Source organism: Monodelphis domestica, chromosome 2 (assembly GCF_027887165.1).
Source record: "Monodelphis domestica isolate mMonDom1 chromosome 2, mMonDom1.pri, whole genome shotgun sequence".
Taxonomy (NCBI): Eukaryota; Metazoa; Chordata; class Mammalia; order Didelphimorphia; family Didelphidae; genus Monodelphis; species Monodelphis domestica.
Genome location: NC_077228.1, coordinates 121922609 through 121948414, shown reverse-complemented (window position 1 = coordinate 121948414; position 25806 = coordinate 121922609). Strand labels below are relative to the sequence as shown.

The following is a 25806-nucleotide window of genomic DNA, read 5'->3' as shown; positions in this document are numbered from 1 at the left end:
AAGGAGAAGTAATAAAAGAAAGGCATTGGGAGAAGGAAGGAAGGAAGAGAAAAGAGAAAGTGAAGAGGAGAGGAGAAAAAGAAAAGAAACAGCTGCTTAGGGAAGAGGAAGAATGGAGTACTACCACCAATAGTTAGCAGGTGGTGAATACCTTTGTCTCAGAAGATATATGATGATAGGTACAATCCTAGAAGCAGTAATGTGATGATGTTTTGTTTTTTTTAATTTTGTGGTACCCACTAAAAACATATCTGAATTGCCATGATTACTGTCGTCTATAAACATTTTACTTCATGAACAAAATGGAGGAGTGGACTAATAGAAAGTGGATGTTGGAAGGGTCCTCCATAGCTGCCAAGACCAACCATATATAACAAGAAGAATTTCCTCTCTATTCCACCTGATCAATGACCATCTAACCTTTGGTTAAGCTCTCTAATGAGGGTGGACAAACTTCCTCCCAGCAGACCAAAGCAAAGCATACCCAAATCCAGAATATTTACATTGTTCAAGAAGCCAATACTCCCTTTTACCAAACTTATCTTTTGTATTTTTTTTCCAGGATAATCATGGAAATAATGTGCACTTGGGCATCTTCTTCATGGGAATTTTTGTGAGGAACAGAATTGGACGGCAACTAATACACAGGTAGGGCTAGAATGACAGGTTTTTTTGTTTGTTTGTTTTGTGTTTTTTTCTTCTGAGACTCAAAATAATGAAGCTACAGGATTGGCATTAGTTATCTGAGTTGCTCAGTAGGTAAACCCTGTTCTTTAATCCATTGCTCAAGAAGATGGATTTTTTTTTCAACTCTGATATGGGAAAAACTTTGTATGATTGAGCAATTATGGAGAAATTGGTCTCTTTATGAAAACATTGGAACAAGGGCTTTCTCCCCATCACCCTTGATTCTGAGAGTTCATTTTTATATTCTACAGAGCCAAAATGGAAGGGATAATTTGGTTTTGAAACTGGATTACAAGTGTAGTCAGTGCCTTGTAGTTAGTACTGGCTTAATCACTATTTATTGAATTGGATTAAATTGGCTAATTGAATGGAGAAGAACAATGATAATTGCTTTTATTTATATAATACTATGAGGTTTGTAAAAGCTCTTATATATACATTTCATTTGATTCTCACAAAAATATTGTATAGGAGCTTAGTCCCCCAAAGGAATTATAGTTAAGTGTCTAATAAGGGAGGTAGAATAGTGCAGCAAAACCATAGCTTCTTCAACAAGAAAGACCAAGGTTTGAATCCTACCTTAGATGCTCATAAAGTTATATGTTATCTGGGCACCCTTCTATCTTGAGATGTTGGATCCTTTGTCCAAGAACTCAAACCCAAACCCTCCTGATTCCAAGGCTAACAGTGCTCTATGCACTAAACCACACAGCCTTCTTATTATTCCTGAGGAAGTGTTTCTCCTTTGCTGACTAATCAAAATAAACTTGAGATTTACATGAGCAGTATACCACTATAGTGGGTATCAGGGGCCAACTTTGAATCAAGGCAGGTGACTGCTGATCAGTTTTGTAGTGTAATATGTCCATAGGATAAGAGAACAAGAATGCATTGGGTCCTCAGATGCTATCTAGACCAACTTTGTCACCCTTTATTATAGATGAGGAAACTGAGGCCCAGGAAGGTGAAGGGACTTGCCCAATGTCATAGTGGTAGTAAGTGTCAAAGGTGAGATTTGAACCAGCAACTTTTTTTTGAATGTGCTCTATTGAATTACCTTTCTCTTAAGGTTTTTTTTTTTTTACGATGAACTATAGTGCTGCTATAATACTCTTATTATGCAAATGAATAAATATACATTATGGCTGGCGCCAATAGTCACATAGTTATTATAATTCCTTTTTTTGGGAAGGGATAGAGCTACAAACACCCTATTACCTCTTTTCCAATTAACTAATTATATTTGAACCTTTTAGTGACCGAAGAATAGAATTTGGTAGGCATTTTCAGATGCAAATAAACTATTCTGTCAGCAAGTACTTATTGAGCATTGAGATAGGACACACAAATAGATTTGGTATTGGTAAAGTGGAGAGAATGTTGAATTTAAGAATTGTGAAAACTTGTTTTGTGATTGAAATCTGGGTCTGACTAACTTTGTGAACTGAGGCAAACTTTGTGTTTTGGTTTCTCCATCCCTCTGTTTAGTTCTAGGTTCAAATACGTAAGGCTCTCTCTGGCATTCAAAACCCTTCATAACCTAGCAGCCTTCTACCTTTCCATTCTTCTTACATCTGTAATATTTAAAGAAATTGTAGAAGATTGAAGAGGTATAGGGAATGGAGAACTTGAAGGGATAGAGGAAATTTGGATGCTGGTGAGGTATGGGGAGAGAGATACCCCCTGCTGAGAGGCTGCTGTGAAAAATGGGGTTCCCCGAAATGGGCCACCTATAATAGCCTGAGGGGATATCTTCTCTATTGATTGATGTTGAAGATACTCCAGGGCAAGTAAACATGGACCCTCCTGAGGGACAAGCCTCCCATCAAACCAAGGTCGCCCGGCAGGGTCTGATAAGGACCTTTTATGGTTGAATGGCTGTCCTTAGGTTCTCTTCCCTCTATCTTCCCTTGAAATGATAGTCTTCCTCTTATCTGACTGCAGGTTATTTAACTCAAGATTAATTTAATAACTAGTTTGGATTGGTAAAGTATCAGGATAGAGGGAAGAGGGGTTCCCTATACTTTGGCCCAGATTGGGTTTGAGTCTCTCTCAGCTTTTTATCTGAGGCCAGGCCTCACAGGCTGGTGGGGGGTTTCTTTTATTCCTGTCTATGCTAATATATGCTAGATTTCTTAAATTTAAAGTCTTAGCAGTAGAGAGCAAGAGGAAGAAAAGGTTCTGACTTTCAGAGCTGGTTGGGCCTGTCTCTTTGGGCTGAAGCCCCTAAAGACTGGCCTTACAGTTCAAACTGTTCCCCTTAAGTCATTTGGTTTGATGACATGATCACAGGAATCCAGGTAGAGTACACAGTTGGGAAAAATCCAGGAATAGAGATACTTCTATCCAGAGACAGGGAGAGAGCGCTTGTTCCAGTCTGAGGGCCAGGAAAGAGAATCCTTGAGAACAATTGTCACTCTCCCAGTCACCTCACTCCACCTACTGTCATCATTGTCAATATCTTCCTTCCAATATTCCAACTGCTATCTGTTCCACGTGAGTGGTAGAAAGGCCCAAAGTTTAATTCGATTTTCCTTTTCACAATCATCCCCTTTTTTTGTTGTGACCTTCCCAAGGTCACTTATATTTATTATACTTACCAAGCTACTAAATCTACTTTCTAACTACTCCCCCATATATAATAAACTTCCTTCAATTATTCTATCTCTATTCTATGCGAATCTTATCTAATCTAAGGAATTCAATGCAGGAAAAATTGGGTAAGGGTAGTTTTGGGGTTTTACAATAATTCAGTACAATAAATGTTTGAACAAAGCCATTACAAAGAAATATGAATCTTAATACTAATACTACTTACTCTTGCTAAGTTAAACTAATACAAACATTTTTCCTATTTTATTTATATATAATTATTTGCAAACTATTTTATTTATAGATATTTCCAATAAACACAATTTCAGCATCAGCTTTACAATAAGCAATTAAAAGTTTACTATCTGCAAAAGCAGCCTAAGTCTTTTCCTAAGTATAACTATCTATGCTATGCTTAACTTAACTTACTCCTAATCTATTCCCTACTTATTATAACTATTCTCTAACTCCCTAGTCTAATCTATAACCTAATCTTATGTATAACTTATATACATCCTATGTTACATATTTATAGACCTTATCACTATGTTACTAACCTAATTATAGTATATACATTATTTACAGAGACTATTAACATATAATACAATAATATACATAATTCCCTATTCCTGATGTCATTCAAATAGAAATATCTGTTGATCTTTCTATTTGCCTAAGACCTTATAGAATTATCTATATACATATTTACATTTTGCATAAATGCAATTTCAGACATTTGTTTATTTACATGAGGTCTCCCAATACATGTCAGTTTGTGATTTTGTGTTTTGTGTCTAATACTGTTGTGTTGAATAGATACTTATCAAGTTTCTTTAGATTTCCACTTCTCATGTTGACTGATGGCTCTCTTCTTTCTTCCACGTTATGTAGTGTTGCATGATATTTACCTAATATATGTGAAATTAATTTTATTTTATGTTTTCACTGCACTCAGTCTTACATATAAGTCCTGTTTTCTGTCTGTCCTCTTCTTGTATAAACAAATTTGCAAAGTTCAAAGTCTTAGCTGTCCATTTTAACTTTTTGTTTCTTCTCTCTAGCAGCTTTTCGTGATGCTTTTCCTCTGGGATGCTTTAAAAACATTTTCTGTGGGCTGGAAACTTTTCTTCTTGTGGCTGTGGTATGCTTGACTGGAGGGTCTTGAACATTATGTGTCACTATTGTTTCTTTGTGGTGTACTTTGATGTTAATCAAATCAGTTTTTGTTTTCATTTCTCAGCACTATCTTCTTCTATATCTGTTACAGTGATGTTGGATTTTTCTGACTTTGTGTGGGAACAGTGGAACCATTGTGGTCCACCAAAGTGGAGTCTTTCCCTGCAATTTTTATAGCTGTCAGAGTAGTAAGCAATACTTCATGTGGTCCAGTCAATTTTATGTCTGTAGCTAATTTTCTATTGAAATTTTTAATGTATATTTTGTCTCTTTGTTTGATGTTGTACAAATTGTAATCCAGGGGTACTGTTTGTTGTATCAAGCCCATTTTGTGCAACTCTGCTATTCTTGTTTATAAAGCTTGTATATATTTTGTTCTTCAGCTACAGACTTCTCTTGTTGCTTTGAACATTCATTTTGCAATCCATTATTAGTTTGCAATGGAATTGCATCAGCATGGAGACTTGAGGATGGTTTCATAATGTTTGTGTTTGCTTTTTCCTGTGCAGTTGCTATTGTTTGAAATTCTTGGACATAAGGATTTAAGGTTGTCTTTTCTATTATGCCATTGGCATGTTCTTTTGTAATATCATCCCTGCTGTCATTGTCATTGTTTCCAGGAGGTCTCCTAATTTGAATGTTCTCTGTTACTGCATTTTCCTCCCCCTTGGATCATTCTGTTGTTTGCTTATGTGCTTCAATTAATTCAATTGCATTTTGTTTAGAATCTTTCGAATACCCTAATATTTGTGTTGCATATGGTTCTCCTTTTGCTTTTTCTATTAGTATTTGTTCTGTACTTTCTGTTTCTAAAGTATATTCTTTCCTTTCTGCTAAGTTACTTTTGTCTTGTGCTGAGAAATGTTGCAATTCACTGTTGCTTGGATCTAATCTTTTGTGTTTTTTGCTTTTTAAGTTATAATGTCCTAATAAGTTTAAGGTTTGTGTGTTGTAGACTGTTGCCAGACCCGTTCCTTCCCCTTTCTTTGTATCTTGTTTCCACTGTTCCCAAAATTTTCTCTCTAATCTCTGTTACATCATTCTCTAATTGTATTTCTTCTATCTACTCTTTAGTTTTATTTTGTGCTTCTGGACTCCCAAATTCTATTTGCATGCAATCTCCTTCCTTTTCATTTTCCCCATTTTCCCTTTTTGATGTTACCCCATACACCTGGCTTCATAACTGACATTGTTTGGCAGCACTTGAGACTACTTGCGAATAACGTGGTTTCCCCCCTTGTTGGATGAATTTCTCCATGGTTTCTAAATTTGGTGCTTGCAATGAATTCTTGCAATTACAATTGCAACATTTTGTATTTTTTTGTGTATTGTTGCTACTATACTTTATGTTGCTTTTCCAGGACCTCTTTTTATTGTTAGCTTGGACTAATTGTGCCTTTAAATAGCATTCATGAACTTTAAAAGTTTAAACTTAAGGCTAGTCTCTAGGGGCGTTAGCCCGAAGAGACAGACCCAACCAACTCTGAAGGTCAGAACCTTTTCTTCCTCTTGCTGTCTACTGCTAAGACTTTGAACTTAAGAAAACTAGCATAGATTAGCATAGACAGGAATAAAAGAAACCCTCCACCAGCCTGTGAGGCCTGGCCTCAGCTCAAAAGCTGAGACATCTTACTCCCCAACACATATTCCCTGATCCAGTGATACTGAAGACACTTTATCTCTTGGCTTAGGGAATCTTTTGTGGCTGACTGCCATACCTGAATGCTATCCTTCCTCCTCTCCACCTCATATATTTCTTCAAGGCTCAATTAAAATCCCATCTTCTCTAGGAAGACTTTCCCAATCCCTCTTAATTCCAAGTGCCTTCCTTTTGTTAATAATTTCCTATTTATCCTGAATATAGCTTGCTTTGTATGTTCTCTTGTTCATTAGATTGTAAGCTCCTTGAGAAGATAAATCTTTTTCCTCTTTTTTTTATCCCTAGCACTTAACGTAGTGCCTAGATCATAGTGAGTATTTAATAAATGTTGATCGATTTGAAATGGGTATAGATTGCTTCAACAATTTCAAAGAGTAGAATTAGGATCAAATTAGATTTGTGTATGAAAGTACTTTGAAATACATAATGTTCTCTACAAAGAAGATGTGGTATTATTGTATGAGAGTGGTCATAAAAGACTTCCCAGGGTACTATTCCAAAACCAGTATATCCTTTGCTGTGATTTTCTTTGTCTGTAATGTTCCCTAAACCCTTGCCACAGCTTATTTTAATTCTTTTGTATTTGTGACTGGTGCACTTTCATTAGGCTATTTTTTTTGTTTTTTTGTTTTTTTGGTAATTTTTTCAGATATCTTTTAATTTTTGTATAGCAAACTGAATTTGTGCTTGGGTATTTCTTGGTCTCTCTCTCTCTCCCTCCCCATACAAGTGACAGAGTTGAGTTTAATGAGTTGAATTTTTTTAGTATGTTACTGTACACTACAAATGCCAGTAGTTAGGGGTTGTGTAGTCTTTCCTCCAAGATTGCATTTACTGTAAATGGCCTTAAGAAAATAATTGGAACTTCCCTTGCCACTAGTCAGTGGGTATCTTCACTCAAACATTATATTGGCAACACATATTTGAAAGATGATCTTCTTTATAGTAGTTCTCTAAGCCACTAAAAAAAATTGCTTAAACTTAAGCCTTAAGATTAAGTCAAATCCGTGAACATATATTTACAGAATTCAAGCTTGTATGAAAGGACTTTCACTTTTATCTTTCTATACCCAGTCTAGCCACATAGTAGGCACTTAAATTCTTATTAATTGATAGATTAAATGGGTGAAGGCAGAATAAAGACTCAATAAAGACTGACTCCTATTCTCAAACAGGCCAAGTGCCTTACCTCTGTCACCAAACAATACTCTCGTCCCTTCCTGAAATATCCCAGAACCCAGAGCAGGTGTCACACACAGAAGAAGCTGTAATTATGATAGCTTCCAGCCACTCCCCTCCCCACTGAATATATGGTTGGGCTATAGGAAGAAAGGAATGGTGGAAGCTGCTTCGTCTTGGGTCTACCTACAGTTGACTGGCACAGTTGAATGGCTAGTGACCTATTCATTTATATAACTTATACTGAGAAAAAGGAACCACAGCTCACTTTGCCCATAGGAACTGTGATTTAAAGTAACCAAAACTGTGGAACCATGTAGTACTGAATGATGACATTTTAGGTTATCTGTTGACATTCATTATAGATTTTCCATATACGATATATGTATATTAATGTGTACTATGTTAATTTTATACATAAATAATTATATTAAATATAATTAATTATTCTCAAATACAAATTAATCATATAAATATATTTGATATTGTTTATAAGATCATTGAATGCATATTCTTATATTCCTCACCAAGCTATTGATGGCAAGAAGAAAGTAAGTCAGCTAATCAGCAAGCATTTATGAAGTACTTACTCTGTGCCAGGTGCTGTGCTAAGTGCTAGAATTTGAAGAAAAGCAGTAACATGCTTCCTGTGCCAAAGAGGCCACATTATAATTGAGGAGACAAAAATAGAACTATCAGTCAATTAATCAGTAAACTTAAAAACAAAAAACAAAACAAAACCTTACCTCCCTCTTAGAATCCATTCTGTGTATTGGTTTCAAAGCAGGAGTGGTAAGGGCTAGGCAATGGTGGTTAAGGGACTTACCCAGGGTCACATAGCTAAGACGTATCTGAGGTCAAATTTGAACTCAGGATCTCCCATCTCTAGGCCTGGCTCTCAAACCACTAAACCACCTGGCTGCTCATTCAGTAAACATTTATTAAGTACCTACTGTGTGTCAGGCGCTGTGCTAGGCACTGGGGATACAAAGAGGCAAGAAACAGTCCCTGCCTTAAAGGAACCTACAATCAATAGCTTCTCCTCCCTCCCCATCTTCAAATTCAGTTGAGAATCTCCTTTTCCATGCTTTATTTTAAACACTTTGTTTCATAAGACATTCCATTTTATATGAGCAATCAGTTGATTTGTTTACTTATATTAACTACCTTCTTTCTTCCATCTACTGGGCTAAGTATTAAAGAAAGCATAAACAAACAAACAAATAAATAAATGAATGCCATCAAAAGATAGTCCTTGCTCTCAAGCAGGTCAAAGTTTAATGGGAGAGATAAATTTCTAACAATTATGGACAAACTATATATTGGATAAATTGGAAACAAACAGAAATAAGGCACTAGAGTTAAAGGATCCCTATAAATAGTGAGATTTTAGCTGGGACCTGAAGAAAGTAAGGGGACCATGATGGAGAAGGGGAGAATTCCAGGCATGGAGGACAGCTAGTGAAGGTGCCCATAATATGTTTATGTAACTCCTTAAAATGTGGTCGTTTATTGAATACTGAATACTGACCAGTATTTAGTGGTCCTTTAATGGTCCTGACTACATATGATGTGTGGGCTAACATAAAAAATTAGTGTGGATTCTCTTGCTTAGCTACTAAAGAATGTATCTATCCATCATTAAAAAGCAAGGCTGGGGATGGGGGGCAGCTGGGTAGCTGGGTAGCTCAGTGGATTGAGAGCCAGGCCTAGAGACAGGAGGTCCAGGGTTCAAATTTGGCCTCAGATACTTCCCAGCTGTGTGATCCTGTACAAAACACCCATTGCCTAGCCCAGATGGGATGGTAAGGGTTTTATTTAAAAAAAAAAAAAAGCAAAGTTCTCCTGGAAGGAGGTTGAATGGAATAGACAAACACAAAAGTTTTTAGGAAAGATCATGTATTTTTCTAGCCCAGAAGAATTAAAAACAGAGCACAAAATGTCTTACCTGTTATGTAGTAGAGTGAATTCTCATTCGGATGAACTAAACAACCATAGAGGGGAAGCAAAATGATGTAGTGAAAGGAGCACTGTTTTTAGTTAGTGAACTTGGATTTAAATTGTACAAATGGCTAGGTGACAGAGTAGATAGAGAGCTGGACCTAGAGTCAGAATAGATCTGAGTTCAAATGTAGCCAGATACTTACTAGCTGTATAACCCCAGACAAATCACTTTACTTTTGTCTGCCTCAAATTCCTCATTTTAAAAATAGAAACAATAATGGCACTTATTTCTCATGGTTGTTATGAAGACAAAAATGAGCTAGTATTTGTAAAGTATTTTGCAGCCTTAAAGCTCTATCCAAGTGCCAGCTATTATTATTTTGCTTCTTATCTATCATCTTTGTCAAAGCACTGAACTTCTCTGGGTCTCTTTTACTTCATCTGTAAAATAAGGGAGTTAGACTAGATGGACTTCAAGACCCCTTCTAGTTCTACATAGATTAATATGTATGTGTATGTACTAAGATTAATAACAAAAGTTATAAATTTCCATGACTACTTTTGATCATTCTGGAACTAAGAATTCCTTGCTGTATTTATTATTTATTATTTACTATAATAAATGAATATTTACTTAGCATCCTAAAACTAGAAGGGACCTGAGCCCCCTCTCATCCAATTTATATTTTCTGTTTTAAGATAACCAGCATGTCCCATAAAAAATTTTAGCTTTCTTTGAGAAAAATATTTTTTTGGGGAGGAGAAGGAATCAGAGATTTGTTTTTCTTCTCATTTATTTTTTCTAGTAGCATTAAATATATTTCTTGGAAAAGTTATTAGTGCTTTTTCCTTTTGCATCGCATTTATTTCCACATAGATCCTTCTCCTTTCTGCATTCTGCAAGCTTTCTTTTGATTACAAAGATTTTTTTAAAACTCAAAGCAAAACAAACCAGTGTTTTGCCCACATCTAACAGAATTATGCAGCATTAATAGCAATAGTCTTCTCCCTTTTCAACCAAAGCATGGTTTTTCTCAACTTCTCTCTCTGAGGCTAAGCTTGGCCATTATAATAATTATAAAATGTTCAGTTTATAAATGTGCTTTCTAAAATGAGATGGCATATTGCTAGCCTAGGTGGTATAATAGAATGCTAGATTTAGAATTTAAGATTTGATGTCAATCCCAGCCCCATATACTTACTAGCTGTGTGACCCTGGACAAATAGTTGGATTTCTCTCATGTCTGTTTCCTTATCTGCAAAATCAGGGTCATATTTTGCATTCACCTCTCAGTTTATTATATTATATACATGTAATATATTATACTACATATCAAGATCAAATGAGATAATGTATGTAAAGAGCTTGTCAAACTTTAAGTGCTAGATAAATAGTATTATTATTTTCTGATGTTACCAGAAAGTGTCTCCAGTCAAAATCATTGATGTCTTTTTTTTGTGTAGGTGGAATGATATTGGCAACATCACACATAACAAGTCTACTATCCTACTGGAACTAATCAACAAAGAAGAGACAGCCCTCTTTCACACAGTAAGCAATTTGTACAGTACTACTCTTTAAAGACATATTTTGGACTAAGATTCTTGCTTCTAGTAGAATGGAAATTGCTAGTTCTGTTTTGTACCCTTATGTCTAGCACAGTTCCTGGATGGCATCATGGAGGAGATATATAGTAAAGATTTATTGAATTCAGTTATCATTTGAATTCCCTAAACACAATGAATTCTCTTGTCATGAGCCAATAAGTCTTCACACAGAAGAAATGATAGTGTAGAAAGAGGGGGATGGGCTTTCGATCTTTCGAGACTTTGCCCTCCAAGTGCATTGTTGCTGAAGCTTAGACTCAGTAGCCATAAAAACCACTATATATGACATGCCAGGTACTCTAGCTGATTTGTGAACTCCTGGTTAGGATTCCTGAACACTCTTTCTTTGTAATGGATCATGTTTTCTGATGTGCAACATTCACTTATATCCATCCTCCTCCAGTTACAGGCTTCATCAGGTTAGGTTACACCATCGTTGCTTTCCCTAACTGACCTGAACCATGATGGATTTTCTTTTCATTGCGCCCCAGAGGCTAATCTGAAGTATGCAGGTTAACTGATCCTTCATGGAGTTTCCGGCTTAAATTTTAGACTTTACCTGCCTCACTTTTCTGTCTTAAATTTAATAATGGCTAGGGTTTGTGCCATGTGTTTATTTCTTTATTTTTGAAGCAATCTAAAGGCAGCATAAAGGAACAATCACTATGTGTGGTCCTTCAATTTTAAAAAGGAGGCTGGATGACACCATAGTAGAATTTTTTTGTTAGAGGAGAGGGGACATGGGTGTCATATATAGTTTAGAAGGTAACCTTAATGAAATGTGTATATAATCAAATACATATTTACTTTCCCCCCTCTCTCTTCTCTTTTTTTTTTAATAAAAAGGATGATATTGAAAATGCCAAATACATTTCTCGGCTGTTTGCTACAAGACACAAGTTTTATAAGCAGAACAAAATCTGTACTGAGTAAGTAAATATGTGTACTTGTCTCCCTAGGGGGTTTAGTTTAGCTGGTAAAACTTGGTTTTATTTCAGTGATGTCCCTCTATTATGTATTCCTCTTTGCTCCATTTCATCCTATCATCTCATGATACTTTACCAGAAGTCAAAGGAACAGGCCAATACTGGGAAGACAAGAAATTTTGGGGCCAATACCTGCCTAAAATATGTGAGATTCTATGAGAAAAAAAATTCATTTTATGAGCTTGATTGCTTGCACTTTTCCTCTTACACCCTCTTGCTTTAGCTGTGTGCATCCTAAAATTTCATTCTCCACCTTCCTGTTGCCCCCCATCTCCAATAAACTTCCTGAATTTGGAATAGTTGAGCTGTTCAACATTTCCTAGGGTGCCTCAGAGTGTCAAGCATAGAGTAGATTCAGAAGTGTGTTGTAAAGTGAGGAGCCAACTTGAAAGAAAAGAAGCCCCTGTCATCTTCATCATAGTTTCACTTACACAGTTGGCTAGCCCCTGCATGCACCTCTGGGTCATGTCATCTGACTGAAAATGAGAGGGCTGGGTAATTAGAGGAAAGCTTGCAAGACTAATAGATGGCACAAATCCATATTTAAAAAAATTTTTTTTGGAAATAAGGATGATAATAGAGAGTCTGATGAGGGAACTTCGGGATGACCTGACCTTGGCAACAGCCTGCTGGGGGCTCATACATGTCATTACCCTGACTATGGTTGTCTTGAAAAGAAGTTTGTCAGCAGGGAGCGGGCAGCAATTTGGGAGCCTAGAAATATGGGGCGTCTAATTTTGTATCCAAGAGCTTCAGGGAAGTAAATGCAGAATGAGCAATTGCCATCTCACTGCCCAGTGGACACAGTTACGGGTCCGGAAAAATGTTGGCCTGAGCAATCGCTGCTGAGGAGTGTCTGTTATTTTTGTAACTATATCTTTGGGTCAAGGCAGGGTAAAGACAGGTTTGTTTGTTTTTTCTCCCCCTTCCACACATTAAAGGCCATTCATTTGTTTCATCCCTGCTATCACAAGTCAGTGCCTTTGTGAAAATTGGTCACCTTTGGGTGCTACTTAACCAGAGATCATAGGTTTATTCACATATATGTATATGGGTATATATGCTATACACATATGCATACATACACACTAGTGAGCATTTGTTTTCATGTTTAGTGTAAAAGAAGCTTGCCAAGGGAAGTCATAGGAGGGACAGATCAAAAAGAGGCAAATTAAGAATAAAAAACAAAACAATTTTTATAGCTACTCTTTGAAACAAATTGAAAACCTAGAGGGCACCCTTTGTCCATTCCTTGATCTCTCAATATCTCTCTGAAATGGCTTCCCAATATATTTGCATCTGAACCTATATTCCCGTTTCCATTAAATCATTCAATTTTAGTTTAATAAGAGTTCTGCTAGTGGTTCAAGTGAACTGATACTAGCCAAGGGAAGAAAACATTTCTTGAGCTGGTTCTCCTATCATAGTAATGCAGCCATTTTCTCAGACTTTGCTTAAATTGATTGTGTCACCATTTGTTTTGTTTTCTGGTAGCTTATTCCTCAAATGAAAAGTACAGCATTGTTTACCAAATTAAAAAACAAAACAAAATGAAAAACCTAATGAGACAAAACTCTGAATGCCTTATCTCCACATAAGTGCCTCTATTCCTAAATGTAAAACGTTAACATCACACATTTAGAGCCGAAAGGGATCTTAGATGTCACCTAGTCCACTTTTTGTAGTTTGTAGACAAAGAACCTGAAGGCTAAAGAGGCTAAGTGACTTGTCTAAAATCACATAGGTTATAAGAGATAGCACTGAAATTTGAACCCAGGTCAACTACCTATAGATCCAGTTCTGTTGGTGATGTTTGGCAGAGTGTATAGAGTGCTAAACCTGGAATTAAGAAAATGTGTGCAAATCACTTAATCTCTGCCTCTGTTTCCCTATCTGTGAAATGTGGATAACAACACCTAGGATTGGTCTGAGTATAAAATAAAATATTGTTGTAAATTTGTTATTATATAAAAAATATAAACTGCATATTTCTAAAGTGCTATGCAAACCTTAAAGCATTATGTAAATGTTAGCTGTAATTATTTTAATTTATTTTTCCATTGTACCATTCTGTCTTGTAGAGTCTGTTTCTCTAATAAATTTTCTTCCTCACTCTATTACCTTAGTTTAGTATTGCCACCTGTGTCTAGTTATTCCAAATTCCTCTCTGATTGTGTTAGTACTTTTCAACAAGTGCTCTGCTTGTCCAAGAAGTCTTGTCACATATGAGGCTTATCTTAGAGTTTTAGCTCCATGGTGTTTTTAAAGTGTTCTGTTTGCCTTCATGAAACTCCTCAGCCAATCTTCAGCCATCATCTCTTGACTTACAAAGGGCAATTCCTCCAGTTACTGGGACTATACTCAAAGCTGAGTCCTTGCTTACATGTCCAACTCTCTGAGTTGATTGTAGACTTAGGTCTGACCTATGTGAAAGTCCATCATTGTTTTGAACTTGTCCTTTAGCTATCACTTAGTTCATTATGAGACATTGCTCTAAGGTACTTGACTTTTGTTTCTCAAGAACCTTAAACTCTTCCCAATACCTTTTATTTATTCAAAGTTATTTTGTTTTTCTCTGCCATATTAGGTCTTTTGGTGAAAAGGACAATCTGAGTGTAGCAATACCAGTGAAACAGTACTAAACTTATGTCTTTGTGCAGCAATAAAGATGCTAAATTTTTTTGTCTATTTGAATTTTTATTTGATAAGAGATTTGATGTTTATTTCAGAATTTCTTATTTCCCTCTAAATATTTTTTCACAAATGAGACTTGGTCTTCAAACCTGGCACCTAACAGGAGACTACTCATCTTTCTGTCTTTCATGCAGACAGTCAAGTTCTCCTCCTCCCATCAGACGGCAACCCACCTGGAGCCGGTCATCACTGGTATGTGGAACATTGTCATCATCAAGTCATCTCACTGATGAAGTTAGAAATTGATTTGGTCTGGGCTTCATTAGTGATGGTCTTATTAGTGTGGGGAGCTCCCACTGGGGAAGCTCCCTCTGTCAGTTCAAATTAGTAACTATTTACAATTTTCCATAAAAGCCAGCAGATGCTCAGTATATGTTATGATGTGGTCTTATCTTTTTTATCTTTTTTTCTTTTTAAAGAAGACAGTTGTCCATTTTGTCATAATAAGCCAAAAATCCATGTCTATCGTTTACTTTAAGATATAGATCAAGATTCTCTTCCTTCAAAAAAAAATACTACTTCTCCCATTTCAACATGAATATCCTGTGTTCCTTCAGCACACATATGTAGTTGTGCTGAATTTTCATTCTCTTAATTTTCATGGCTTTGTCATTCTTTTGTTGTTTTATGCATATGAACCATATCCCCTCACTAAATTCTACAAAAAAAGTGGGAATAACATCTTTTTATTTTATTTTTAAATCGACATTCTCCCCATTGTAAAACAGTATATAATTAAATAAATGTTTTATGAATGAATGAGTTAAAGGGCATTAGATGACTAATTAGAACAATAAATGTAAAAAAGAATGATGTATTTATCCCTATGTATAAAAATGTGTTTGCAAACAAAATTTTTATTACTTTTCCTCTAATCCCAAACTACTTTATGTTCCTTTTACCTACACTTACCTTTAAAAAAAAATCTCTTGACATTGGGATAAAGGAATACTGTTCTGATTGCAGCAGATATGTTCTGCTCCATGTTGTATTTTATGAGACTATAAATTCTCCTGAAAACTAAAACATCTAGGTACTAGGGTTTTAGATCTGGCCATATCAGTGTTTTCTTGTTAGACAATATGAGAAAACAGTGGTAGAGTTTGTTTTTAGATCTACCATTTGATTTTCTTAGAGTTTACAGTCATGGTTTAGGTCAAGGATATATTTTATAAGCTTTCTTTTATCCCCTACCTCCCACCCCCTGAATATATGATCTATTCTAAATTAAATCTATTTTTCCTCATGAGGCATTAACATATACTTAGCAAAATATACTCTCTATTAACATATTTAGCAAAATATTTGTTGGCTCAAAGGAAATACATTGTTAGAAATTTGTGTACTTTTTTGCAAAATCAACATTTATTTTAGTAATTGCTTAGTACATAGATGAGCAAAGTGTTGTAATAGGAATTTTAAAAAGTAGTATAGACATTGACCCCACCAACTTAAAAAACTAGAGTATCTCTTTAAACTTGTCTCCAGGACTGCCATTAGATACATAATGTTGCACTGTTCCAAAAAAATTTCTCTCCTTTGTTATTGTTGTTTTCCTTTTTCCTTTCATTAAAATCTCAGAATTTGAATATGTGAGATCATTTTCCAACAGAGGTCCATGAAGCACCACAGGAGGCCAAGTATTCTGTCCCTTGATCTGATTTTATATTTAGGTTTATTTATTAAAAAGTTAAGAGCCTTCCTATTTGATCCTGATAACAGAAACTTACAGGAAACATGATTCACAGCTTCCTCTTTCTCATGTCACCTGATCTGTAATAATTATTTTGATAGGAATGAAAGCAAGACCAAGTGCATTTCCCTCTTGTGTCTTTTGTTATAATTAAGGTTGCTGATTTCTCACGTTAGGTCATAGGATTAATGTGGGAAAGGACCTAAGAGATCATCTGGTCCCAAACTTTTATTTGTAGATGTGAAAACTGTGGAAAGATGAAGTTACTTACTCAAGGTCACACAAGCTGAGCTGGACTATGAACCTGGGTCCTCTGAGCATAAAGCTATGATCTTTCCCGCTAATATCACTATATCTTTCAAACAGAATACTATGTAAGGTGAAAGTGACACACATGTATGTATGTATGCATGTATGCATGCATGCATGCATGTATGTATGTATAAAGTAATTTTCCCAAAACCACACAAGTAGCGAGGAGAAGACCTAAGATTCCAACTGTAAGTCTTGTTCTTTTCTGCTACATCCCATACTCATTCTAGCCCAGTGCAGTTTGATCCTCACTTTTGGAAAACCAAATACATCCCATGGCCTACTGTCCTAGTTGAATCACTCTATAAATGTAGAAAAGTGCATTTTGAGGTTTTAATTTTCAAACCAACCTGTAATATTTATGAATAAGTAGCCCTGTTAACATCACATTTCTTTCTACTGTCAACAACTTGTTTTCCCAGTATGTGTCCTTTAATTTCTCTTTTATTAGCTCTTTAGTTCTTTATTTCTTTCTCTTCTCTCTTCTTTTCTGTTTTTCTCACCTTCATTCTCTTCCTTGTTTCTTCATTTAATGTTCACCATCTCAATCCTATTGTCACAATATGGACTTTGAATCCATCACCTCTGTGTCTGTTGGTCTCACTATCTACTCTTGACCAAAGCTAGTAATACTTTTTATTACATACTCACCTTTGTCTTCTTTTTTCCAGTCCATAAAGTAGGAATGAAATGGAAATACTGATAATGAAGCACAGCAGTAGGGTCAAAGGGTGGGCAAGGATAAAAAAGAACAAACAGTGGCAGGGAACAGGATTAATTTATGAACCCTTGATGATGAAGTCAACCATGTATCTTAATTCCCTGTTCTAAAATAGATAATTTTCATTTGTTTAAACTTTTCCTGTGTTTTATATGTTCTTTGTTTCAGCCAAGACAACAGCCATATATCTTGCCTCCTATGCATGTCCAATGTGGAGAACACTATACTGAAACTCACACTTCCCAAGGTATTTCTGGCTTATGGTTTTGTGACTTAAAAGGAAAAAAGTAAAGGAAGCTATAGAATGTAATAAGAAAAAAAAGTGTTAATATATTTGTTTTAACTCTGCTTTATTAATTGGAAGGATCAGGAGAAATAGTATTACATTGAGAAAAGTGTCAGATTTGGAGTATAAAGAATTAAATTCAAATCCTGGTTCTTCTATTTTCTACCTCTATGATCCTAGGCAAATTACTCAAATCTTTGTTTTTTCATATATAAAGTGAGAGGATTGGATTAGATGGTTCTGAGGTCTCTTTTATCTTGAAATCTATGTCCCTATCAGCTGTGATTTTATTAGTTTGTAGGAACTTCCATTAAAGGAACTCCTTTTACCTTTGCAGATTATAAAATCCTCTGTGACTTAGCAGATGAGTTTTAGGGAGTTGGACTCACCTAAGGGATAATTGAGTTTCCCAGGGTCATTCAACTTGTCATTGTCAAATGTGGAATTTGTACCGAGGTCTTCCTGATATCAGGAGCTGTATTCTATGCTCCAAACCATATTGCCGTTATTATATATTTTATGTATATGTATTATATAAATGTATTATATATTTATCATATGCAATATATTATATATTTGTTATACAAAGGCTTTGTTTTTGTTATTCAGAATTGTAGGAATTTGGGCAACTAGGCAGCATATAGTGCTGGGCCTGGAGTCAGGAAGATCCGAGTTCAAATGTAGCCTCAGACATTTATTAGTTGTGTGAACTGGGGTTGAATCACTTTACCATATTTGCTTCTGTGTCCTCATCTGTAAAATAAGCTAGAGAAGGAAATGGCAAACCACTCCAGAATCTTTGCCAAGAAAATCTCAATTCAGAGAATTGGACACAATTGAAACAACTGAACAACAACAATGAGAATTCAAAGGTTCATAAAGTTAGATCTGGAATGTATTTTACAGGTCAACTAATTCAATCCCCTTATTTATAGTTGAGAAGGAAACCTGAGACTCAGAGCTTTCCTAGGATCACACAGATAATAAATGCAGAGTTTTTGATTTGTGAAAGAGCTAGCATTTTTGTCCCTTTCTTTGATGTTGTTCAACAGCTAACTTAATTTTTAAAAAGGGAAGTAATTTAAATAATAGATATAGATACCTAACTTTGAGAATCAATACTCAGGAGTAGGATTAAAATCCTATTAATTAGCTAAATTTATATATGTATATATGAAGATATATTGCCTTCAGTTTGCTGTTGAACATTATTTAAGAAGGGAACAAAGACAATGTCCTCATTATCAGAGAGCTGCTTTTTTAAAAAAAATCATGATTGTTAGCAACAAAATCTTTTACCAATAAGTAAGTCTTCCATAGTGATTGGGAATGAGATTATGCTGAGTAATTGAAATCTAGATCCTCTCACAGTCTAATTTTTAGCTATTGCTTTCAGTCTTCCTTTGCACTAATCGCTTTCTTCAGAGAGAAGTTATTTTGTTTTGACTCCATTCTGGGAAAAAAGAATCATATAGTAAAGGTGCAAATAAATTATAAAACACCCCAAAAGGAAGAGGAATGGGGGAAAAAGAGAGACTTAGACTATAGATTCAGGAGATAGTCCAATTCTGAATAATCAATAGCTGACTATATTAAAATATTATTTTATGGTCCAGATCCCTAAAGCTCTGAAAGCTAATAACTGTTCCAGACTTTTCAAAAAGGGACCTGTGAGAGCTGGTATGCTTGTAGTGGAGTTCTAAAAACCACTTAAGATATTTCACTGGAGTGGATCATGCAGCCAAATATTCTCTCAGAATTTCTGATCTTGGCTTATCCTGTCTGTGTCCTTACCAATCACTTAGAAAGATGAGCTCACTGTTTTCATAGATAATATGCTCAATGATTTGGTCAATAATTGATTGTCTTCTGTTCCTTCATGCCACTTACCCATGACATCTGGCAAGGTGTCTATAATTTGAAAATCTGATTTTTTTTCTCTCATCTTCTGAGTTTGCTTTTAAATTTATATCTGTACTTAAATGATAGTATATAGTATTGTTCCTATCCTATCCTAGAGGGAAGGGGCCTAATATAATATTTTCATTCCTATTGCTCAGTATAAACCATCAAAGTTAGACAAATATAAACATATATAGAAAATTTAGCAACTTAAATAATGTGTATTAAGATTAAGTATTAAGTTACTAAATTTTTATCGTATTAAAAAATTCATAACTTTTGTCTATAAGGGGTAAATTTATGGTTGAGACTGAATATAATAATTATTGGTCGCCAAGGATTAAATTTCTTAAATCCTAAATGAAACACTCAAGTCAGAATGGGATTTTATGGTGATTTAATTACAATAGGAGGAAGAAATTAAGAGAGAAAGACAGAGAGAGAGAGTTAACTCAAACTGCTCCAGCTCAGGCTGAGCCAGGCAGGAGTTCAAGGCCTTGGCCAAGGGCAGCCTTCCCCTGAGAGTCAAGGAAAAGGGGAGTCAGTCCTTATCACTCACCATGTGATCGTCTAAAGAAAGCTATCTGAGGGAGCCCCTCCAGGGTGGAGTTCCAGGCACGAACTGGTGCCTAGCCCTCTCCACAGGAAGTGACGAGAACTCCAGAGGCAGTATTCTACATCACTTCCTGCATCTCACATGTGCCAATGGTGGCTCAAACTTGGCTTAGGACAGCCCAAGGGACAGTCAGTTGTTTCTAATTTGTCATTTGCTAGCACATGCCAGTGTAGTTTGGGTGTGTACATTCCTGGATGCTAGGCTAAGCAAGATGGAGAAAATCTAAAAATCACGTGTCTTGGAATCAATGCTGTAAGATTAAAATTATTATCCAATAACTCCAAGTATTATATTTTATAAGATTTCTTAATAATCACTTGAGGTAGAGGAAAAGTATAACTAGAGTAAGGAGAGCTTTTCCCCAACCATGTTCGAGAGAGAAGAGAGAGAGCGAGAGAGGATGTGGTGGCTTCTGAAACTATGTGTAAAACATGAGGACCTAATGTGGGAAAGAGAGAAATTCTGGGAAACGTAGTTTTTAGGATAACAAAATTATAATTAAACAATACTGTGTACTGGCTACAAGCCAGAAGGGTGGTAAGGGTTAGGCAATGGGGGTTAAGTGACTTGCCCAGAGTTACCCAGCTAAGAAGTGTCTGAGGCCAGATTTGAACCCAGGACCTCCTGTCTCTGGGCTTGGCTCTCCAACCACTGAGCCATCCAGCTGTCCCTGAGAACAGCAGTTTTATTATAATTTTTTATTCATTTTTTAAAAAACCCTTACCTTCTGTCTTAGAATCAATACTATGTATTGGTCACACGGGGTCACACAGCTAGGAAGTGTCTGAGGCCAAATTTGAACCTAGGGCCTCCCGTCTCTAGGTCTGGCTCTCCATCTTCCCAACCACCCAGCTGCCCCCGAGAACAGCAGTTTTAAAAAATATTTGGCAGGTGGGTTGGGATTTGGATTTTGTTTATTGACTTATTTCCCTCTATTAGAGCAATCCAGGTGAATGAAAAGGTATGCATAGGCAAATGGGTATTCGTCTAGTCGATTCATATGTCTCCTTTAACTTTTACTCTAGACAGCATTTTCCATGGGAATGAAGATGCCTTCTACTACAGATCCCAGACCAGCCTAGACCGCTGCGCCATGGACATCAATTACTTAAATGGAACCGTTACAAACGGCAGCGTCTGTAGTGCCCACAGCGTAAACTCTCTCAACTGCTCCCAGAACTTCATGCAGGCGTCTCCGGTGTCCTCCAACCTCAGCATCCCGGGGAGCGACATCATGCGGGCCGACTACATCCCCAGTCACCGGCACAGCGCCATCATCGTCCCTTCCTACCGGCCCACCCCCGATTATGAAACGGTGATGCGACAGATGAAGAGAGGAGTCATGCATGTGGACAGCCAGAGCCAGTCGCTCAGGAATCTCAACATCAGCAACACGCACGCCTACAACCGGCCGGAGGAGCTGGTGTACAGCCAGCCCGAGATCCGGGAAAGGCACCCTTACACCGTGCCTTACGTGCCTCACGGAGGCTACAGCAAACCCGTGGGCCGGGCCGACCCGATCAAACCAAACAACAAGTCGGTGCACGGCAAGAAGGCGCCCAGTGCCATCTCCCACACGGTGAGCACCCCGGAGCTGGCCAACATGCAGCTGCAGAGCAGCCACAGCTACAACACGGCGCACATGCTCAAGAATTACCTCTTCAGACCGCCGCCCCCCTACCCCCGACCCCGTCCCGCCACCAGCACGCCGGACCTCGCCAGCCACCGCCACCGCTACGTCAGCGGGAGCAGCCCCGACCTGGTCACGCGGAAGGTCCAGCTGTCGGTGAAGACTTTCCAAGAGGACAGCTCGCCGGTGGTCCACCAGTCGCTCCAAGAGGTGAGCGAGCCCCTGACGGCCAACAAGCGCCACGCCCCCGTCAACAAGCGCCACAGCCTGGAGGTGATCAGCAACATGGTGCGCGGCATCGAGGCGATGGCCCTCAAGACGCTCAACGCCCCCATACCGCGCCGTAACACCCTCCGGGAGCAAGTGCAGCCAGAGGAGGCGCAGAGGAGCCACGACGTTCAGCAGCTCCCCCACTTCCATCACAAGAAGACGTCCTCTGACGCCACCATGCTCATTCATAGCAGCGAGAGCGAAGAGGAAGAAGAGACTCCTGAAGTGGTTCCGCGGATCCCTGCGCTCCGTGACGACGTCAGGTACAATGCTCAGTTGCAAGCCGCTCTGGCCCGTATCCCTAATAAACCACCCCCTGAGTATCCAGGACCGAGGAAGAGTATTAGCAATGGAGCCTTGAGACAAGATCAAGGAAACGTGTGTGCCGCCGTGGCGAGAACCAGGATGATGAGACCAGGACCCGCTAAGGCCATGAGTGTATCTCGACCTGACCAGCTCACCATCAACGGGTCTTCTCTTGGCCCGTCTATCTCAGAACCGGACCTCACAAGCGTAAAGGAACGAGTCAAGAAAGAGCCTGTGAAAGAGAGGCCGGTGTCCGAAATGTTTTCTTTGGAGGACAGCATTATAGAAAGGGAAATGATGATTAGGGTAAGTGTTCTTCTTTTCCAGGTTATTCTTCTTTTGTTTTTTCTCCATCTTAGCATGTCTCCCCATATCTTTATTATTTACATATTTGATTTAAAAATATGGCTTCTCCAAAAACAGAGACAAATAGAGAGCTCTCTCAGGAAATGATGTAAAAGTTCCCAGAAAAATTGGAGTAAAATTACCTATTAAGATCTAGATATTGGGGGCAGCTGCTTGGCTCAGTGGATTGAGAGCCAGACCTAGAGACAGGAGGTCCTCAGTTCAAATATGGCCGCAGACACTTCCCAGCTGTGTGACCTTGGGCAAGTCCCCCATTGCCTAACCTTGACTGCTCTTCTGCCTTAGAACCAATACATAGTATTGATTCTAAGATGGAAGGTAAAAGTTTAAAAAAAAATCTAGATATCTACACCTTTAGTCACTTTCTATATATGGCCTTCCTTCGACAACCATGGGTTCCCTAACTGATAAAGTCTGTATAAAATTCTATGATTGTATAATATGCTTTTAAGGAAGGAGATTGATGTTGGCCCGATCAACTTTTTATTCACATGTCCATGACATACCTTTTCTAAAGAAATATTTTACAAGGAAAATATTTTCTCACATATACATATACCTTGACACAATTTATCCATATCTATCTATCTATCTATCTATCTATTATCTATCTGTCTGTCTTATCTATCTCATCTATCTCAGCTGATGAATGCTTAAATTTTATCTTTTTGTGTCATATTTATATGCCTAGTAGATCTGACCTCATTTTTTAAATTGCATTTTTGTATTTCAATGAAAAATGCAAAGCACCCAAATACTGAGAAGAATGGCCAGTTTCCCATCAACAAAATGAAGTATCCTTTCATTTCAACAATTTAGTCTGTTTTGGTGATATTGATATTTCATATTCATACATATACATACATCATCTACATACAATTTTTATTAGACTTGAATAATATGTGTTTCCTAATCAGTGGGTAGATTATACTTCATGGGGAGACGTGTTCAGAGGGGTGGGAAGGAATATATATCTTATTCAATGAGATGTACACCTTCCTTGCTTATTTTGAAAACTGATGATAGTAAGGCTGTTGCTTTAAAAAAATACACACACATATATATGCAATCAAAGTCAGTATTCATATTCTAGGAAATTTTTGTTTTCCATTTGAAAAAACAATTTGTTTTTTAAGTAATCAAACTCAGATTGGATTTTCTTTTAATTTTAATTTAATTCACCATGTCTCTACAACTTTGGATAATTTGAAGAACTTGAAACATTGAAATTTGCTCTGGTTATATTTATGAAATTTCTTTCATTTATAAGCCTCTTTTTAAGATTTTTTAAAAACTTTTTTCCACTTGTTTATAAGTTGTTTCTCCAGTCCTTAAAGAGCAGTCAAGGTGAATGTTTTAGAAAACTCAAGTCCCACGATTAAAAACAACTCGATTCATAGAAACATGGGTTTAGCCCTGATAACAATACCTGAAATCAAATACAGCTGAAATTCTTCCCCACCCCAGTTTTTCCAAATCTAGAGACAGATGTGCAGCTTCTTAATTTTATGAGTTTTGTGGGAGAGGGAAGGAGAGAAAAAAAAGCTTACCTAACTTGAGAAAAGAAAGAAAAGTAAAAGAAAAAAACTTTACCATGTTTAGTTCTCATTAGAAAAAGCATCAAGACCCTATACTTCCAAGGCAATGGAGGTCACATTTGTAAGGCCAATCTGATTTCCCCCATCTTAGCTGGATCCCAGTCACATTCATACCTTTCTACTGGTTCTCAGATTGTTAAGCTAAAGAAATATAAGCAAGCTAGTTTTGTAGCCACGTACAGGCAATACAGGTGGTTCTTTCTTCCTTTACCTGAAACCTAAATAAAAAGGAGAACCAAAATTTGTCAAATTTCTTTTGCGTTCATTGCCTGATGTCAAGTTTCATGCCATTCAATAAGGTTTTGTCTTTTTATTACAGTTGATACACTCCATTCAGAAGATGTTACTCATTGTTATTGCTATGACTTCGGGTTACAAGACCATTGAATTGGTAGAAAGATCACTACCACCCTGACCTTAGTCAACAGCTTTGCACTTCAAGGCAACATTGGTTCTAAATTGTGGTACTTTCTATCCCAAAGATCATTCCTTTCTTTGTCTCTGAAGTTAGGTTAGAATATCTTCTTCACTAAGCTAGAATGTAGTAAAATAGGGAAAGGACATGGCTGCTTTAGGTGATAAGAATAAACTCAAGGTGAATTCATTAGTTTTATTGAGGAATCTCACTAAGGTGGTTTAAGAAGAAACCCTAACATCTTAGAGATTTCTCTTCCCTCCTCAGACTTGTGTAGCTGCTCCCTGGCATATTCAGGAGGGATAAATTCAGAGAGGATATAATAGCTCCCATTTCTATAGTGCTTTTTAAGCTTTGTAAAATGCTCTTGTTTACCATTACACTATGGTAATAGAAACGTGATCCCCATTTTATTTAATTTTTTTTTATTTAATTGATTAATTTAGAACATTTTCCCAGTATTACAAAAATCATGTTCTTTCCCTCCCCTCCTCTCAACCCCTTCCGATAGCTGACGCACAATTCTATTGGGTTTTACATGTGTCTTTGATCAAGACTTATTTCCATATTATTGATATTTGCACTAGGGTGATCATTTAGAGTTATAACCCTGATCATATCCCCATTGACACTTGTGTTGATCCCCATTTTAGAGATGAGGTGACCAAGGTCCAAAGAAAGTGACTTGCCCCTGTTTATACCTCTATTAAGTGTCAGAGTTAAATTTGAACCCAGTCTTAGTTATTCCAATCAAAGTTTATTGTCAGTATACAATGCTGTTGTAAAAGACAGTGGATCTTGGTGCGCTTTCTGTACTACAGTCAAAAATATTTAAATGTGGGGTAGGGGAAGTACAGAAAGTTAGAGTTTACCCTGTGACAAGTGTCTGATGCTTCAAATGGAATTTTAGAATGTGTACTTAAACTCACTTTCATCTTTCCATGTCCTGCTTTTGGGAAAAAAGAATGGAAAGAGCATTAATTTTAGAGACCTCAAGGAAGGCATGTGGTTTAATGGAAAAACACTATTATTTAAAGTTAAAGAACTTGCATTTAAATCCCAGATGTGCTACTCACTGCTGGCATATTCTTGGGCAAATAATTTTGTCTTTGTGGTTCTCAGATGACTATAAAAGGAGGGAATTGGATCAGTTAGCTTTTGAGAG

At 37.0% G+C, this 25806-nt stretch overlaps 1 protein-coding gene across 4 annotated transcripts in view; it reads left to right on the top strand.

Annotated features, from left to right (window-relative positions):
- The window catches only part of PTPN14 (protein tyrosine phosphatase non-receptor type 14), a 279017-nt gene that overhangs the window by 213459 nt on the left and 39752 nt on the right, over positions 1 to 25806 (top strand). For 3 of the 4 annotated variants that reach the window (XM_007481388.3, XM_007481385.3, XM_007481387.3), the window contains 6 exons: positions 563 to 648; positions 10703 to 10790; positions 11693 to 11775; positions 14661 to 14718; positions 17421 to 17499; positions 21082 to 22568. In XM_007481388.3, the coding sequence (XP_007481450.2) occupies positions 563 to 648; positions 10703 to 10790; positions 11693 to 11775; positions 14661 to 14718; positions 17421 to 17499; positions 21082 to 22568 (1881 nt within the window). Of the gene's footprint in view, positions 1 to 562; positions 649 to 671; positions 1696 to 10702; positions 10791 to 11692; positions 11776 to 14660; positions 14719 to 17420; positions 17500 to 21081; positions 22569 to 25806 lie in introns of those variants that run through there. The other variant, XM_056815919.1, reaches the window with a different exon arrangement.